The sequence below is a fragment of the Apteryx rowi genome, unplaced genomic scaffold, assembly GCF_003343035.1.
Source record: "Apteryx rowi isolate R43461 unplaced genomic scaffold, aptRow1 scaffold_87, whole genome shotgun sequence".
Classification (NCBI taxonomy): Eukaryota; Metazoa; Chordata; class Aves; order Apterygiformes; family Apterygidae; genus Apteryx; species Apteryx rowi.
This window is the reverse complement of record NW_020451171.1, coordinates 2565231-2582778: the sequence shown is the minus strand read 5'-3', so window position 1 is coordinate 2582778 and position 17548 is coordinate 2565231. Positions and strand designations below refer to the sequence as shown.

Sequence of the window (17548 nt, the reverse complement as noted above, 5' to 3'; positions counted from 1 at the left end):
AAGCCCACTATCGCCAGCAAAACAAGTACTTTAATTCCCAACGGTACAAAAATCAGGATCAGGAAAAGGGAGCTGTTGGACGCTTTGAATTTATAGAAGTACACAGCCCCTTCTGCTCTCCCGTGGCTGTTGACAGCTGTACATGTGTATTTTCCATCGTGTGTCAGGTACTGGAGCTCTTTGGTGACCTGGTGATTCATGTTCGTGACGGAGGTGAGGTTGCTGTAGTGAGGGCCGGTCCACGTTAGCGAAGGTGCTGGCTCCCCTTCGGCTGTACAGCGTGCTTTGAAGGTGTGGTCTCTATTTGAGCTAACGGTGATGTTGATGATCCTGGGGGCGGCTGCAGAAATCACAGCAAAAGAGAGAAAGTGCATTAAGTTTCAAAGCTAGGTCTCGTACAAAATGTTTGGTCGCAGTGGACCCTGTGTGTTATAAGAGGGTAACACTGGGATCGCATTTCACTTTCTTTCACTTTTCACTTTCACTTTTTCCCCCACTTTTTTCACTGAGTGTGGAGACGTGAACTGTGTTTTATCCTTGTCATTTCTTATGCAGATTACTAAGCTGTGGTTGACTTCAGCCCATGTCACCCTGGTGTGATAGGACAAGGCAGAGTCACTGTGCTACAGCAGGGCAGCCATCCTTGAAGACTGGCAGTTTTCTGTGGTTTTACCATAAATTACAGCCCAGTGCTGTCTGTGACTTAGGCAGTAGGTGCAGCTGGTCAGCTTTTCAGACAGGCCGGCTGCATATGGCAGTGGGTCACAGAGCAGGTGACCCTGGTACTCTCCTCTAAGTATCTCATGACTGTTTGCTTGGTTTGTGACCTGCAGAGCCCACAAGGAGGGATCCATTTGTGCGAGTCCTCTGCTCAGTGCCTGACGCTTGCCAGGTTTGACAAATTATTGTCAGGACACTTAACTTCCTTCCACCCTCTGGTACAGTCAATATTTGGTGTTTTACTCCAGCCCTGTAGTGAGCACTGAACAGCTGGTTTAGCTCCCTGGTTGCTTTGGGGTAGCATGTTGATACCAAGACAGGGCTGTTGATTGTGTCTCCTGTACTTGCAGGGTATGGGATTGTGTGACTGAATGAAAGTGGTAAAGAGCACTCGAGGGAAGCAAAATGTTGAGAGGTACTGTTGAACGTGTCATACTTGCTCTAGTCTCATGGACTCGACCAAAGGAAGCCCAAGGAAGTGTGGCTGATGTGACCAAGCTTGTCTTGCCCATTGGTCCTCTCCTGCTGGATATGTTGGCCAATTTTGCGCATACTTGAGAGACACTTGGTTCCTAAAGGCGTTGTGAAAACTAGTGACTAACAGAACTGAGTGAGCGTCCTCATGGAGGAAAAGGCTGCCGTAGGAGTTCAGTATTTCTCTTCTGTTTTTCCTGGCCAGTTAGTCAGACAATACGTGTGTGTGTGTGTGTGGTTGGCCAGTCAGGCATGTACAAAGCTTGCAACCAGCTAGAGCCCACGTTCCCTCTTGAGCATGGTAAGGTGCAGAGGGAGCTGTGCAGGGAGCTGGAGACATGGAGAGGAGTAAGGCTGATTATCATGCCTCTAGTGTTTAAATTCAGGCAGSCCCTGGGACACAAATCCTGCTGCCGTTTTGCGCTGGTCATGCTCTGTGTTAGTGGTACTTAGGAAAGCCAAGGAGCTGCTTTAAATGAGAGCCTCGAATACCTAGAAGTTCCCAAGAAGTAACTTAACTTGTTCTTGTACCTTGTCTGGACACCTGCAGTGCACAGCAGGCATAAGGTAGTTTCACTTCACAAGCAAAATCATGCAACGCACAGTATCTCTGCGCTCTTGATTAAGGTCTGAGTCTCTTCCTGAGGCCACATGTGTCTACTAGTGCTCTCTACATCTGTAAGCACATCCTCAGATATAGGATTAGAGTTCTTCTGAACTGAGTCTCCTTAAATTTGAATGCTTGGTGTGAATTGAGCACAGAGCAGCCTGGGGGTGAGTTTGCCACATGTGGCGTGCTAGCCCTGGAYGTGCCCGCGAGGGAACACAGCAGAGGAGTGCAGATGGAGTTGTGTGATCTGTGCTGGAAATTCACCTCCTGCTCACTCTGCTGTGTCTCTGCCGTGCTAAGCAGCCCTGAAAGAAGGTATTTTTTCAGCCAGATTATCAGCTGAAAAAGAACAAGAAATCCTGCTGCAGCAGTGAGCTCTTATGCTGGATTTCTGTACTGTGAACACCTTATGGATTTCAGTAGGAGCAGTGTGATCCTAGCAGGGGTAGGGTGAAACTTTGAGACGGAGGTTTTGGCATTGAGCTGCTGTGTGATTCACCTCTGTGTCTGTATTTCCCTCCTGCCCTGTGTCTGTTTAGACTATAGATGCCTCAGGAAGGAGTGACTCCTTGCGCATGTCCATTATGTCCATCTAACAACTATTGCAGTGGGTCCTGAACTCACTTAGGGATTCAGATGTCCCTCTTCTCTTTTTTCTGTCACTGATAGTGGGTGGATAGGTATTTCACCATGTGGGACTGTTGTTTAGCAGTCCCTCAAAGATGCTTTGCCTTATCCCTGTTGCATCTGTGGTTTCTAAAGGCTCTCTGGCCCAGTCTGGAGAGACCTGGGACCATGCTGTCTCCAGCAGGACAATATTAGGTGCATTTAGCTACATGCGGCTAACGTAGCTTGAGATGCTGCTTTCACAGACAGGTAGGGGTAACAGGCATCAGTATGAGCTTAGGGTTTTTCTGCTCAGGGTTCCCAATCCAAGCTGGAGACCATAAACACCTTCAAGAGAAGGTGAAGCTCCTCCTTGCTTCCTCTAATCCAGATGCAGCTCCATGCTCTAGTGAGACCAAGGAGCTTGTGGCTTGGTTGTGTTCCTGTGTGGTGAGGACAAGGCGCTGTAAGGAGGGAGCTTGATGGGAATATAGTGTGGCTGTGAGAGGGGAAGATAGAGAGGTGTCTATAGCTATGAAGAGGTTATGCCACCTCCTAGGATCTGCCATTTGTCAGTCAGAGCTGTTGGTACTTACCCTTTCCTGCTCCAAAGGTGTTTAGACCTACAAATCCTGGCACAGGGGTGCCAGATATCTTGTCTTCCTGAGCCCCTGTTATCATCCAGGCCTGTTTCCTCACGCATACTCACCAGCTGAGCTCTCCAATTTAAGTCCTGACAAAAAGGATATCTTTAACCCTACCCCACGAGCTGCTGACTGTTGGCTGCACAGATCTGCTGCTGCAGGGAAGAAGTGGGGTGCCCGGGACTTGGCTGACCCTTATCCCTGGCAGCCAGAGGCTGGCTATTTCCTTGCCATGGTTTCTGCTCTGTTTTGTTCCTATTCCATTCCTTGCGTTGTTCACATTGCCTCTTACTGGAAGACTTTAGAAGGCAAAGAATATACCTAGCCCAATTGCTATAAATTCTCCCCAGGGCTGACCAGGGTTAGAAAAGCCAGCCCTTTGGAGAACATCTCAGGTGAATGTCTGTTGTCACTGGTATGGTGGGTCTCATCAATTTCCTCATCTTTTTGGCTTTCGCACTTTGCCGTGGGGTGATTTTGCCTCTTTTGGCTCTCGTGTTCTCTTACCGATCAAATGGAGCTTTATCCCATTCCTGCTTTCATACTTGTCATGAATATCTCCGGAGAACTCCACTCGGCAGAAATATCTCTCGCTGTCACTCCAGGTCAGATTGTCGATCCTGATGGTAAGATCCTTGTGCCGTGGGTTGCCAAGCAGTTTGTATTTGTTTTTGTGGCTGACAATAGTCTTGCAGAGTTCACTGGAACCTTGAGTAATACACTTGAAAACGACTGTACCATTGTAAGGTTCCCTGATCCTCCAAATGGCAGTGAGGGTCCGGTCAAATGTTTTGTAGGGGTGCGTGAAAGTACAGGGCAGAGCAACCATCTTCCCTAATTCACCAGTAACATCGGATGGGACCTGAACGGACCAGCCACTGGTCTGCAGACCTAGAAGCAAAAAGAGACAACTGAGACTGATTTACCTGGAGCATTGCACCTGTGGGAGAGGGAATTTGGGAATCCCTTCTGTGTCTACTCTGTTTTTAGTCAGAAAGTGGGTGCTCTGTTCCCTTGGTGGGCCCTGCGCTCACTGATGTTCTTGCTGAGGGCTTGCAGATGATTGAGCAGCCCAGTTAGTGTGATGTACTTAGTTACCGGTCTTCAGCTGGACTGAGGGGACTGTCTGTCTAGCTCGTGTTGGAAGTAGTTTGCTGTCTGAGCAGGCATCTTGCTTTTCAAGTGAACAATGGCACCTTAAGTCTTTTGCAGTTATCAGTCATTTCTTTTGTGCGCTTGGAGGCAAGGAATTTGAGAAAAGCAAAAAAAATTTTGAGCGTATCCAGAAATTTAGTGGTTGTCAACACTGAAATACAGCAAGTTAGCAGCCCTGTATTTGAATGTGCCCCCCTTCCCCCCACTCCTGTGTTGTAGTATTTGTTACGCAAATCAGTTGGTTGTTACAGTATTTCTGGAGAAGGTTATAATGTCTGATATTTCTAACAGCTAATGCTGCTGTCATCACACAGTGACATCTTATTCATGAGTAAGATGTGAGAAGATCTAAATACCGACTCAGAGATACTCATCTTATGAAGGCTGGTGTGAATACACAAGTTCCCTATATCTCCTCACATGTGATTTGTAGGAGGAAGGACGCCCTCTGTTACCAGAACAGGTTATCATCATATGGACTTGAGCTGCCAGTAACTTCCCAGACAGGTCTTACCCTTTTGTCACAACAGGGGAAACTTTGAGTTTTCCAGCTGAGATGTTGTAAAGAGTTGGAATTTTGCTCTCTTGGCCAAATCTGGCCACAGTGCATCCTAGCACAGTTGGAGGAGTTGAACCTTATTGCCACCAGACTCAATTTCGTCATTTCTGCCTGATGATAAAAGTAGTCTTCACCTGAATCAGCGCACCCCATCTTTGATTCATATTTAGGGAAGACTCGATGTCTCATCCCGCTTCCATCCACCAGTAACCACAAGCATCAACAAACAGGAATTGTAGGAAGCCCTCACCTTTCTACATAGATATGCCTATCTACTGACTGTGCTGGTAGTTACAACAGCTATTACCCCAGACTGTGGCATCAGGAATGTCTTTGGCTACATTTATGTTTTATAAAGCTTCCTTGATGGCTTCATTAAATTGGTAGTGTTCTCCTAGCTGAGATGAGAATACTTGGGAAAAATGAAGTGGCCTCCACTAAATAATTGCTGCAGATCCCTGGTCTAGCTGACTTCACTGTGATTTGTGGGCATTCAGCTGTCAGGTTAATCAGTACAAGTAAATTTGAAGATAAGGGCTATTCCTCATTCTTATATCTATTTTCCATAGTATTTGGCAAATTCCTCCATGACTCTGCAGCCAGTATTAATCTACTGTGTGCTTCACAATGGACAAAGGCCAGTATAGGACTGATTCTCTAAGTTATTTATCTGGAATTGGTGCCAAGCCAGTATTTTAATCACTGAAATCTGGAGTTGGGCTGCCTTGTCATTTGCTATAACAGTACAATTACCTTTTGCAGCCTGAACAGTCTAATATAGCAGGCTACATGGCCATGGAAACTCCATGAAGCTCATGGACTCTGAACATTAGGAACTGGCAGTAAATACACAGAATGCTGTTGCTTTCCAGTTTCTTTCATGTTCTTTATTTTGACACTACAAAATTAGCCCTTTTCCCTATTGGTCAGCTGTCTGATTCTTTCGGATCTTCCAAATCCTACCATTGCTCTGGCCGTTTTTCTGATTAGAGGCAGGCCTGTGAGTACAGCGAATGCAGGGCTGACATCTTACTGTTTCCATTCCTGCCACTCTTGGCAGTGAAATGTGGTTAACAGTGGCTGATTGACCATGGCTTGAATAGTTCATTTGAGTTCTCGAGTGTGTCAGTGTAACCCATTAGTTTTGGAGGACTGCAAGTCACGTACCTTTCAGTATGTGATATGCTTTCCTCTGTCACCTTTCTGGTCTGCATTTTTTTTTTTAATTTTAAGCAAAGAGCATTCTGTTAGCACACAAACATCCCCTTGCCTGCCACATGGGAAATAATGTTAAAAATAAGTGCTTCTGATGTCTTCAGCTTCATCCATTTCTATAGAAACATGTCTGCCTGAAGACCTCAGATTATGAGTGGAGGGAATTGTCAGCATCTGGTGTATAATTTCCTTGTCAAGCTTTTGTTACATCCTTAAAGCTTTGACATGGTGGGTCTTCCATGGCTTCCTCATGCTATTTATCCAGCCTCCATTTGTTCCTGGGATTGAAGGCCTCATAAGAAACAGAAGGTCACAGGCAAATAGCAGAAAATAGTTGTTCACACAAGGTAACTCCTGAAATGAGCTGTCAGGTAAGTGCATCTGCTAGTTGTTGATAGAAAGGATTTGAGGTCACAAACCATGATGACAAGATCAAGAGCTGGAGGCTGCCACAGACACTGTTAAGAACTAGCCCTACTCTAGCAAACACTGTTTGACAGTACCCTTAAGCAAATCCCATTGATTTCAATGGAACTTAAGCACATACTTAAACATGAGCTTAAGTGCTCAGTTGAATTGGGGCAAATTTGCATGCATTGCAAAATAACTCCTAGGAAGGTCAAACAGTGTTCCTGGATGATGGTGAAAATACTGCATTCAACTGACAGAGTAGGGGAAAGTTAGATGAAGATGAATTCCCTCCACAAGGTAAGAAAGAAAGGAAGCAAACCAAAGACATCTCTGACAATTGAAGAGTCAAACTTCAGGTTTTCCAGTATTGTCACAAGCAACTGGAGTCAGGATCCTTTTAAGCAGCATGATGGATTGGACAATTCTTAGAGAACTAGTTGTACCAGGCAATTCCACTGGCACTTTGACTAGAGCGAGAAGAAAAGCCTTTATCAGACAGGGAATTGTAGCAAGTTCAGAACTCACCCTTCTTGAAGATACAAAGGAGGCACAGAAGAAACAAACCAAACCTTTTCATGCTGCTTGACGTGCCCCACTGAGATGTATCAGCAAACCAGAGCTGTCTCTGCTATGTCTGAGCTACTGGTCTCACAGTCCCAAAAGGTTTTTCCCGGAATGGAAGAAGCTGTGGTTTTTGTCTCCTTGGAGGGAATGAGTTGTCTGGCTGAACTGAGACTGGATTCAGATATTAATAGTTTCGTGGTCAGTCATGTGCAAAATAGAAGGGAGGGAATCAAAGTGTTACCACTTCCCAGCTGAAGGGGAAGAGTGGGAGGGGAGCTGCAAACTGGGGCTGTGAACTCCCACTCCATGTGTGTGAAGGGACAAAAGGAACCAGCTTTCAGGTGCTACGAAATTGCTGATCGGGAGGAAATCCTGCCAAAGGAGCTCAGTGAGTGAGACCCTCACTCTCCTTGCTTGAGGCAATTTGTCGTCTTGAATCTGGACTCTGCAAGTCGGCTGTACTCTACCCCTTGTGCTTCCTGGTTGCTGTCATCCCTCGGTGTAAACCACCACCTCCTCCAGTGGCCTTTGGTGACCACTGTGCCCCAAGCTGTTGTTGTTTGAGATTGTTTTGGAAATGATGTGGCCACTTCTCATCATGAGCATCTCTCCCTGCTATCAGTGAGAAAGATGGCTTGTAAAGCACAACATAATTTTTGACTTGGAGGAATAAACCCTGCTGGGCTATATCTCTGTGCATAGGCTTTGTACTCTCCTGTGTTTATTCTAGTGGTTTTGGCCCTTGGATTTTCTATTTCCAAACAAGTCTTCCAGCCACTTGTCTAGAAGATATCATCTACTGCCTGCAAGGCTGGGTGAGAATGGCTGTACAGTCTACCACCGCTTTCTAAAATACCTGTTTCTGACCATCCACAGGGCTCACCAGATGAATTTGATGGTGGATGTCACTCAGGGCATCACACACAAGACCTCTCTGGCTTACAATCTGAAAATTAGCACTAGAGACTTTGGTAGAAAGGCAGCAATCCCACTTGCGACGAGGCACGAAGTAGAACAGATCACTGACCAGTCTTCCCCAACTCTGATGGCTTTTTGCTGATGGCAGGAATTGCATGTGTTTTGAATATATTCAGCATCATGAATATCTTGAATATCGTGGATGCAGAGCAGGCACAGAGCCTCATTTGTGATCTCTCTTTGGTAGTGCCCCGTGGTCCGTGTTCTGTCCAGATCCCCATGACTCTGACAGATGATGAATCATTTCCCTCCTTGTTGTTGCCCTGCATTTGAAATAAGCTGAGCTCCAGCTTTTGCTCAGAATCCATGTGCAAATGCTCAGTATTTTCCTTTGGGTTTAGCCACAGCAAACTTGCTGCGCAGTTTGCTAACCTGCAGGGATCAGGGCTTATGAAATGCCGCCCATGCTCCCCCTCACTCTCCTCTCCCATTTAGTGATCCAGTGACATGAAGTTTAGTCTTGGAGCTTGTATTCCCTGTCTGGGCTTAGCTTGAAGTTTGCTGCTTTCGTTTCAGGCCTGAGGCAAGAGTGATTCCTTCCTCTCCTCCTTGCAGCTAGTCCACTGTAGGAGCTCGTGCTGCCTCTCTCCGGTCTGGAGACCAGGGCAGCTGCACCTCTGTGATTCCTCTTCTGGACAGCAGCAGGTGTACAGCCACTGGAGGGCTCCCATGGCCGATGTAAGAAAAAGCTGCTTAGTGACGAGTGCCGCTTTCTCTGTGCCCGAGAGCCAGCTTCTTCCCCCAACGCTGATGCCAGGGCTGCCCTTTGTGCCCTAACTTTTGGGAGATCTGTGAGAAGTAACACATGCCACAGTCAGCAGAGTAATCTGGGCATCCGAGTGGTAGAAACAATGGATAAGAGATCTGTGCTCTTATCCCATCTGTTATACACCTTTTCTGTCTAGCTTCCCCCTTTTCCCTTGTGTGCTGTGTTTGATTTTTATCTATTTGTGCTGCAAACCTTTGGGGGTCGTGATCATCTCTAAAGCATTTCACCATTCTTAGCACCGTGGGTCTCACCAGGTTTAAGATTAAAGTGAAGTCTATGCGTAAAGCATGTTGCTACGGTGAGGCATAAATGATCAGTGGAAAGAATAGCTGTAGTTTACAGTTAATATGAAACTTTCCCTCTCTAATGTTTTACTCTGGCATCTTCTAGACTAATATCTAATAAATCTTGCCCATTGTATACTGCAAGCTGAATTTTCCTTACAGTGGTGTGACTATAGTAATTTAGGGCCTGATCCAGTACTTACTGAAATGGTCAGGAAAAAATCTTGTTGCTTTCTAAAGCATTTGGATTACAGCCCATAATGATTGCACCAGTGCTTACAAATACTTGGACCAAGGCAAAGAAGCACCTTGCTGAGCAGGTGTCAGGCTGGGGGTACGGAGGATGCCTGGAGGATATGGTGGACAAGAAGTTTCTCAGCTCTTGGGTGTAAAAATTATCACATCCTGCTAGCAGGGGTCACCAGTGTAGTACAGAAGTATCAATCTTTTGAGTTTTGCTGATTTTTAGACTGATTTGCTTTTTGGACCAGGAGATAGCTATTAGTAGTGAAATATTTCCCATACTTGAAAATAGAGGTGAAAATCTTTAACTGAAAATGTTTGCAAAATACTTGAAACAGCCACAAACTTCATTTTTAAAAAAGTGTCAGTGACAAAGCCAGAGAAATTTTGGGGGAAGAGAGCTCTTTTTGCTTAAACCTCTTTTTGAAAAATGATTTCCCCCACATCATGCATGCAGTTGCTTTAAAAAGGGCTGTTTTGTTCTAAAATTGTATACTCTGCTTGCTGACAACATACTGTGACTTACACATTCATTCAGTGTGTTTAAAACCATGTCTTGGAATATGTCTGGTGGTTAGGAAGAGTTAATGCTTTGGGCAGCTGGAATCGTGCAACGTCTCTAGCAGGCAAGTGTTGCGTCCTGTGATGTAAATGAAGACTTGTAGCCCAGTTTAAGATATTTGGGATGGGTTTTACTAGGCATTTGTCCGATGCTCAGGCACCGATACGTTGCTCGTCCTTGCTCGGTGTGCATTCCAGAGCGCCGTGCACTCTGAAGAGTTACGTCTTGTATATCTAAGTGCCTTGCTGTATCTCTGTTTTTAGCCACTAATGGAAATACCAAAAGTATGTTAATCTTTGATCTTTTCACCCCCCCTTTCCAGCAGACAAATTGCATTTGCCTTTTGCCATACCAGTGTTCTTAGGCTTATTAAAAGCCCTGACAACACAGTATATACAAACAAGAAACCTCCTCCGCTAACCAGCGTTTTGCTTCCTCCTAGCTGAGGGGTGTACAGCTTAGCTAGACAACCCAGACAAGTGGAAGAAAGATGTTTTTTGCAAATAAAATTCTTCAAACAATAGTCTCTGCTCTCAGGCTGTGATTTATACTTCTCAGAGGCATTGAATCACAGCAAAGGTGCCAGTCTGAGGTAAAATGCGAGCTAGTGTCTTGTTCTTCAGTCCTGTAAAACACTAGTTCTGGCAGTTTTGCTGGGAGCAAGGGAGCTTGACTTCATTTTTCTTGCACTGTATCAGCAGGCTCATTTACCATGTTCCAGACAATTGCATGTGTGCAAATTCATGGAGACCAGCTTGACTACAAGGCTTTCTTTCAGAGCAGCATCTTGCTAATGCAACTTCTTGAACTGCAGTGATGAACGGTGGTCCTAGTCTTCTTCCATTGATTGATATGCTTCAGACTTGGTGTCAGCTTGCCTTTAGCAAGTGCCATCATCAGCCTTTGCTTCCCTGGACTTTGCCTCATCTGTCTGCCCTTAGTCCTGGTGGCACTGAGAAAGGTGGGAGATGTGTGGCATCAGGAGGTCTGTGTCTGGGTGTTGCTATGGCTGTAGTAACTATCTGTTAGTAGCGCTGTAAGGAGTTACCTGCTTGCACATAGCTTGCAATTTAAAAGGACAATCCAATAGAGAAATCATAGAAGAAAAGGAGAATAACGGACAAATAAGCTGATGAAGTGGTCTGTGGCTTTATCTTGCTAATACAAATATTTTAGTGGGCCTGCAGCTTTTCCTAATTTCTTCTAACCTTTCCTAGTTGGCTGATTTCTTGTAGAGGTTAGCCTTTGAGAGGAGATGTGGAAATGTGGCTGATACTGAGTGTCATTCTCCTACTGCTGGTATTAACCAGTGCTACAAGTTGAGTCTCCTGTATCCGCCTGTGTTGCTGCTGTCTGTGAGGATGAACTGGCTCCATGTAAGGTCTCCTAGCTTCCTGGGAGATTCCAGCAGCGTTTTGTAAGGGACGGTTGACAGTCTTTGCAGGGAGACCAGAAAGCACTCAAAAATGACTTCTTAGCAGATGGGCCCTTCCATTCAGTGATATCCCGTGGACCACATCTGCTGGCAGACAGCAGCTTGTTAGGTAAACCCTCTGGATTTGTTTTGTGCTGAACACYGTATTAAACTGCTGCAATCTGAGCGTCCGTCCAGTCCCAGAGGGTAGCAAAGTGCACTCAAGTTCCAACGTGTCGCTGGAGAAGGGCATGTTAGAACTCATGTCAGGACCTACACAACGAGATTTTCCTCCGTGCAGGTGTATCTGTGCCTTTGCTGACAATGCACCCCCTTATTCAAGGACCAGACTGCAGCTATTTGTTCCCTCCCTCCCTCCGAGTCTTAATTCCAATTCCTTTGAGAGTGCCAGTCTGCACATGTTTGATGCAAAAGCCTTATGTTTTGTCAAATCTGGCACTCTTCCCTGAAGAGATTGGGCCTGCAAAGTAGCTGGGAGGTGAATCCAAGAGGCCAGTGGAATTTTCCCTCCGACTGTTTTCTGCCAGCTGAGCCATGCTGAGCTTCTCAGGGAGCTGCTGCGGTTCTCAGGACGGACTGCCACATTCCCCTGTGTGTCCACTTGATCCTCACAGAGCTGGAGGAAAAAACAAAAGTATCTACAGTGCAAGGAAAGTACATCGGGTTGGGGGGTGAATAAGGGATGGAGGGTGCCTAAGCCAGGCAGCATTCCTCCAGGTGACGTTGAGCCTGCTTACTGGCACTCAGCACTGCTACGGGACATGGTCACCCCTGTGTCGAGCTCCTGCTGATCCAGTGTGAAAACAGGCTCGGTTGTTCGCCTATGGCCTGTGTTTCTTTTTAGCCCCTTACCAATGCTTCTGCCCTGGGAAACTCTCCTGCCTGCCATGTTGTTCCTGCAGTGCCTTGGGCTGTTCCATCATCAAAGGTGCAGTGGTGAATTGATGGGGCATCAACAAAGATGCTGGTGAGCCCTTGTTGCCTTTAGTGAAAGTAAGCTAAAAGGAGTTAAACCCATATTTGGGTGTTTTTCCTCTAGCACGCAACTGTTGTAGGAAAAAGGAGGCTTGTGTCTGACTGCTGTCAGAGGATCATGGATGAAAGAACAAATGCATAAGGAAGCATCTCTCTAGTAAGATGTCTGCATATCTCTTGACTTCTGCAGTCATGTCCAAATGCTGAAATGAAGAATGGGCCTGCTTTCTTTAAAATGAGACTTTCTGTCCCCACTGCTGGCTGTTTAGCCTGGCTGTTCAAAGCATCTTGAGACACTTGCTGATAGATGGGGACATGATATGTTCAACTTTGCCTGTACCAAGAYAGGTCAGAACCATAGGAGAGAATGAACTTGGGGCCATGATAACACTTGTGTCCACCTTCTCCAGGCAGCACTAGGGCTCAGGATAAGGCAACCTTTTATTATGGGCTTGCAGAGTTTAGTGGGGTCACCTAATCTCAGCATTGGGCTTGGTCATAAGCTTAACCAACAATGTAGATACACCTGCCTTAATCACTGCTTTGACTTGAAATGCCTGATGTCACCATCAGGTTACCAGACTGACAACCTAAAAGAGACCTTTGACTGGACTGCTGCTTAAGGACACCAATGGAGAGTTTTAAGATTGAAAACAGTGCTCCTCAGATCCAAGTGAGCTTGGGTCTAGTTAACCACTGACTGTCCTTCCTCCCTACCGTGGAAGTGCTATGTTGCAAACAATAATGCTGAATGATGAGCACTTTGCATAAGATACAGCATTTGTACGGGTACCTCCTTCATACGGGTAGACTCGGAGCAGATTCAGAAGCACCTGATGATCTGAGTCCTTAGAGGCAGATTTGCAGCACTGGATGGAAAGCCCACTCTCAAGGAAGTACCTCTGGAAAGTACCTCTCTACCTCTTGTTTTCACTTGCACTCTGCCTTGCCTGAGATCCCTTACCCAACCCCTCTAGACTGAAGTTATGTTTAGTGTGGCATCTTCTGCAAGAAAATATACTATTCTCTTGTTCTTTGTCTTTTGTAGTGTCTAATAGTTCATAGCATTTCATTAACCCAAATGCAAAATGTAACTTTTTTTTTATTTTAACCATACTGCTCTAAGCTGGCACATATCTGAAATGTGATTAAGGCCTGGACTATTCAGCTTTTTTCCATTGCTCATCTACAGCTGTTGGCTGAAATTCTTCTCTTGGCATAATCTGCCACTTTACTGCTCCAAAGGTGCTTTGACTACTCCTCAGCTCATGCACCTGTTAGTGTCAGCAAGAGGTTCTCCATTCTGTGTAGGCATCTAGCCATTGAGCTCACACTTAAATATAGCCCAACATGTGTTTGAAAGTGATGACTTTCAAGGGTAGGTTGAAAGGGCAGAGAAGACCACTGTACCATCTAATCTGACCTAGTATATAACTTCCATTATAACACAGATGGCTTTCATCCATTTGCTCCTGAACTGAGTTACAAAGCTTGAATTTGACCTAGGTATCAAGTTACCACATGTGGGAGGAAGGAGTGAGGCAATGCACTCAGGCCCTTCCCCACCACAGAGGGAAAATGTGGGAGGAAAGGTGAGTTGCAGATGGGCTTCTTGAAGCCAAGCTGTTGAGGTGATAAATGAGGCAAGATTGAGTGATGACTCTTTCCTGTGAACTGCATCCAGAAGCAATGTTCTTTGACAACCTTGATCTGATTGTCCTAGGATTGTCTGCATTGCAGTTAAATCTGCAATTGAGTCATAGGCAGAAGCAATTATATTTTAAGGATGTGCCCTTATTAGAGTATTATAGACATTTTTGCCTTAAAGGGTACTACTGCCAATAGTTTGTTTAGGTAGTTCGTGACCTACATGAAGGGCAGGCGGTGTAGGTGCTGCCGAAAGAGGAGGCCTTTGGCTGAATTCTCAGGAAAGCCTGGGGTTGCAAGCTCAGCTCCTTTTCTAGCTGGGAGAAGAATTAGCTTAGATGAAGGTGGTGCAGTGGCAACTTTGCTTGCCCTGATGGAGTGATTTGCCCCTGGAGGAGCCAGGAGAAGGAATCGTTTTTGCTTTCTGTAGCAGGGGTTTCCTAAGAGGTGGTTTTAAGATGGGATTGTATTGCTTTTTATCTCATTTGGGGTTGTTATTTTGGAGTTCTGTTTGCTGAGAGAGGGTGTGATATTTTGATAGGTGCAGACTACAGGGCTAAATAGAACATGTTGCTAAAATATTATTGCCCATGTGTTCATTTCTTATCTACCATTGCCTCACAAGAGCTTTCTGATAGCCAATGGAAGATTTTAGTAGCAATAAATGGCAAACTCCTTTCAAGGTTATTGAGTCACTGTTCTGCAGAGCGCTGAACGCTGCTTTCAAATCACTGCGCTTGCTCACGTGTGTGTTGGTAGGTGCCCAAAGCTGGCAGTTTCTCTTTCTGTGTTGGTGCTAGAATCTTCTGGGTTGGGAGGTCCCAGTGGTGAAAATGCCGGGAAGAGTCATGTAAGTTATAGCGTATAAAAGCACTTACTTTTGCTTCTTCTGGTCCCCAATAAAATAGAAGTGTTCCCAAACAGCTCATGCTAACACTTTCAGGCCTCTGTAACCTTTACTTAATTGCACTATTGCCATAAACTTGCATGGCTCTTTAGATACAAAGTGAGATAAGATCCCTGCCTAGGGGAGCTCGCACTCATTTAGAGTGGTGACTTATGCCAATGACTCCTGGGATTAAGATCAGAGGCTGATAATGTGGAGGAGAAGTGTTTGGGGGAGTGCATTGTTCATATCAGTTCTCACCACACACGGGGCTGAAGCAAACAATACATCAATTTGCATCACTTAGTACATCCTGCTCGCAACCATCTGTGCAAGTGGCCGTTGAATCACCACTGGGACCTTGATGAAAGCTTCGTGTTCCTGTTGAGGCAAGATTAGAAAGTCAAATTGCACCAGAGGAGGGAAGCTGCTTGCCCCAGAGGAGGTGAAGTGAGGGAAGCTGAGGAAGCGCAGTTAGAAAGTGGGATGAAAAAGAGGTGGAACTTGGGGTTGGGCAAAGATGTGGCAATGATCTGCAGTCCAAAAAGGCAGAAGTAAACCCTTTCTGGGGTTTCCACAATCCATTGGTTGGGTGTGAGCTTATCTGCATACATTTGAAAATCACCGTGCTTTGTCACAGCATGTCCTTAAGTACCTAAATAGTGATATGTATCTGGCCCTAGATTCCCCATGTTGTAGTTTCTGGCAGTAAGAGGGGAAAGGAGTGCTTCCACTTCTAATGGGGAGCTGGCTAACACCATCCACAGACAGGCTTTGAAGGAGTGGACTGCAGGTGACTGTGTCATACAGAGGGATTTTGGTCTAGCCCACATTGGTGAAATAGAGCCAAGTTCTTGTAGGCAGAAGGCATTACTTACCCCTGTAGCAGGTAATCATATTGTAGAAAAATTAGCCTATGATATAGCAAGGGAAGTCAGAACAGAAATGTGCATTCTCTGTAGTATAATCACTTACTTGCCTGTCAGGCTTGACTGTTTTGAATAAATATTAGTTTCCCAGCCTTTGGCCCTTTTTCTCTTTGAATGTATAAATGCCTTTCAGTTATCCTTTGAATGCTTTTGGATGGATTCCCAGAAGAATTTACATCATGGATGGCTTTGTCACATGCCTGAAACCAGCTGTCTTCTCCATCACTGGTGGCTGGTTCCCCCTCCCGTGATCAGGAGAAATCTGGCTATGTATATTTGAAGAGCACATGGACAGTCCCACATGTCTGAAGTCAGAGATGTTTAGATGCATTTCTTTCATTGCTTGTTCACAGCTTCATCCAAAAGCACAGGCTTTTGCAAGTCTTATGAATAGCCATCATTCTTTGAAGGCACAATGGAACAAATGAACTTGCAAAACTTGCCAATGTGATTATCGGTTACATCGCAAATAGGCCTTCTGTTACCTCCTTAGCTTTATTACGTAAATCTGCAACACACATGTTAGCGACCTCCTCTGGGAGAATTGTTACAATGACAATGTGCCTTTCCTGCATGACTTTCATGCTGACATTCCTCCTCTGTTATCATAGACTTCCAAAGTCTTTGGCCTGCCATGTGCTGTGGCCTGAAGGATGACACTGGTTCTGCCTGGTTGGTCCACGGGAGTCTTTTGGATTCCTGCTTGTTTGCAGAATTGCCACCCTGGGAAGGAGCAAAATGCTTGCAGCTATGATTTAAAGCTATACTGGAAAGCGGCTGATGGGTGGTTTGACTTGCTGTGAGGGACCATTCCCCAAGATCTCAGAGGGATTTAAGTTGGAGCTATGAAGATTGCAATCCCCTGAAAATGTCATTTCTTCTTTGGCACCTATTGCTCCTGAATCTTGTTTGTGCTTGACAACAGTTTGCTGATGATGCGAAAGAACTTCAGATTCCAAGAAATATCAGGGGAAAGGTTTTGGGGGGGATTTTACTTTCAGGCAAAATATAAAGCGATAAACATTTTTATTGAAAAAAATACACTTTTGATAGTCAGTGGAGAAAGTCTGGATGTCTCAATCTAACTGAGCCCTTTTCCCAAGCACATTTGATATAGCTTATTTCTGTGACCCCCTGTTTCAGCACACGTGCAAAGTTCTTGGGGATAAGAATAGATCTCCATTTCTGTTTTGGTCTCTTCTCCTCTTAATTCCCAGCATGATTTTCAGTTCACAGCATCTATCATTTGCTATGTTAGTGAGCATTTGCCCTTCTGAAACTAATCCAGTTCTGAGTCTGCATCTTATCAGCTTTCGTCTTTGGCTGGGGAAAAAAATTATAACACAGCAAGTTCATCCCGAAGTTGTATCAGTCATGTTTGACTGAATGTAATCCCATTCTTCCTTACATGAAATCCTTGCTATGTTTTAGGTGGGATGCTGTGTGGAACCTCTCTTTCCAGAATCTGTTTTTTGTCTTTTCTGGTTCAGGTAAGGTAATCAGACCTTGTCTTACTTATTGTGTGAATAAAGAGCAACCAAATGGTATGTAATTTGCCTTGAGGGAGGAGTTCATGAAACCTTAATTGAATACCTCAGTAAGAGTTTTGTTGCTCTCCGAGTCCTATGGGAATGCTGCTCTTGTCCCTGGGCAAAGGTGCTGTGAGCTCACCTGAGTTCACACTGTAGAGATGAAACTATACCTTCAGGTGTTTTAGGAGAGAAATGAAAAGTATGTACTTTCCACGGAGCTGCAGAGGGCAGCAAGGCCTGAGTGAACTCAAGTGAGGGTCCTACTTCAGCTTGTGCCTACAGGTGGATGCTGTTGTGGCTGGAGCATGTGTGAGCCACAGAGCAAAGTCTGGTCCTGCACCGGGGGGGTT

General features: G+C 45.3%; 1 protein-coding gene across 1 annotated transcript in view; it reads right to left on the bottom strand.

Annotated features, from left to right (window-relative positions):
• Positions 1-7: 7 nt before the first annotated feature.
• Positions 8-17548, bottom strand: part of SIGLEC15 (sialic acid binding Ig like lectin 15) — a 29558-nt gene continuing 12017 nt past the window's right edge. The window contains exons 2-4 of the mRNA XM_026090653.1: positions 3562-3945; positions 84-340; positions 8-28 (exon numbers count right to left, since the gene is read on the bottom strand). Of these exons, the coding sequence (XP_025946438.1) occupies positions 8-28; positions 84-340; positions 3562-3945 (662 nt within the window). The remainder of the gene's footprint in view (positions 29-83; positions 341-3561; positions 3946-17548) is intronic.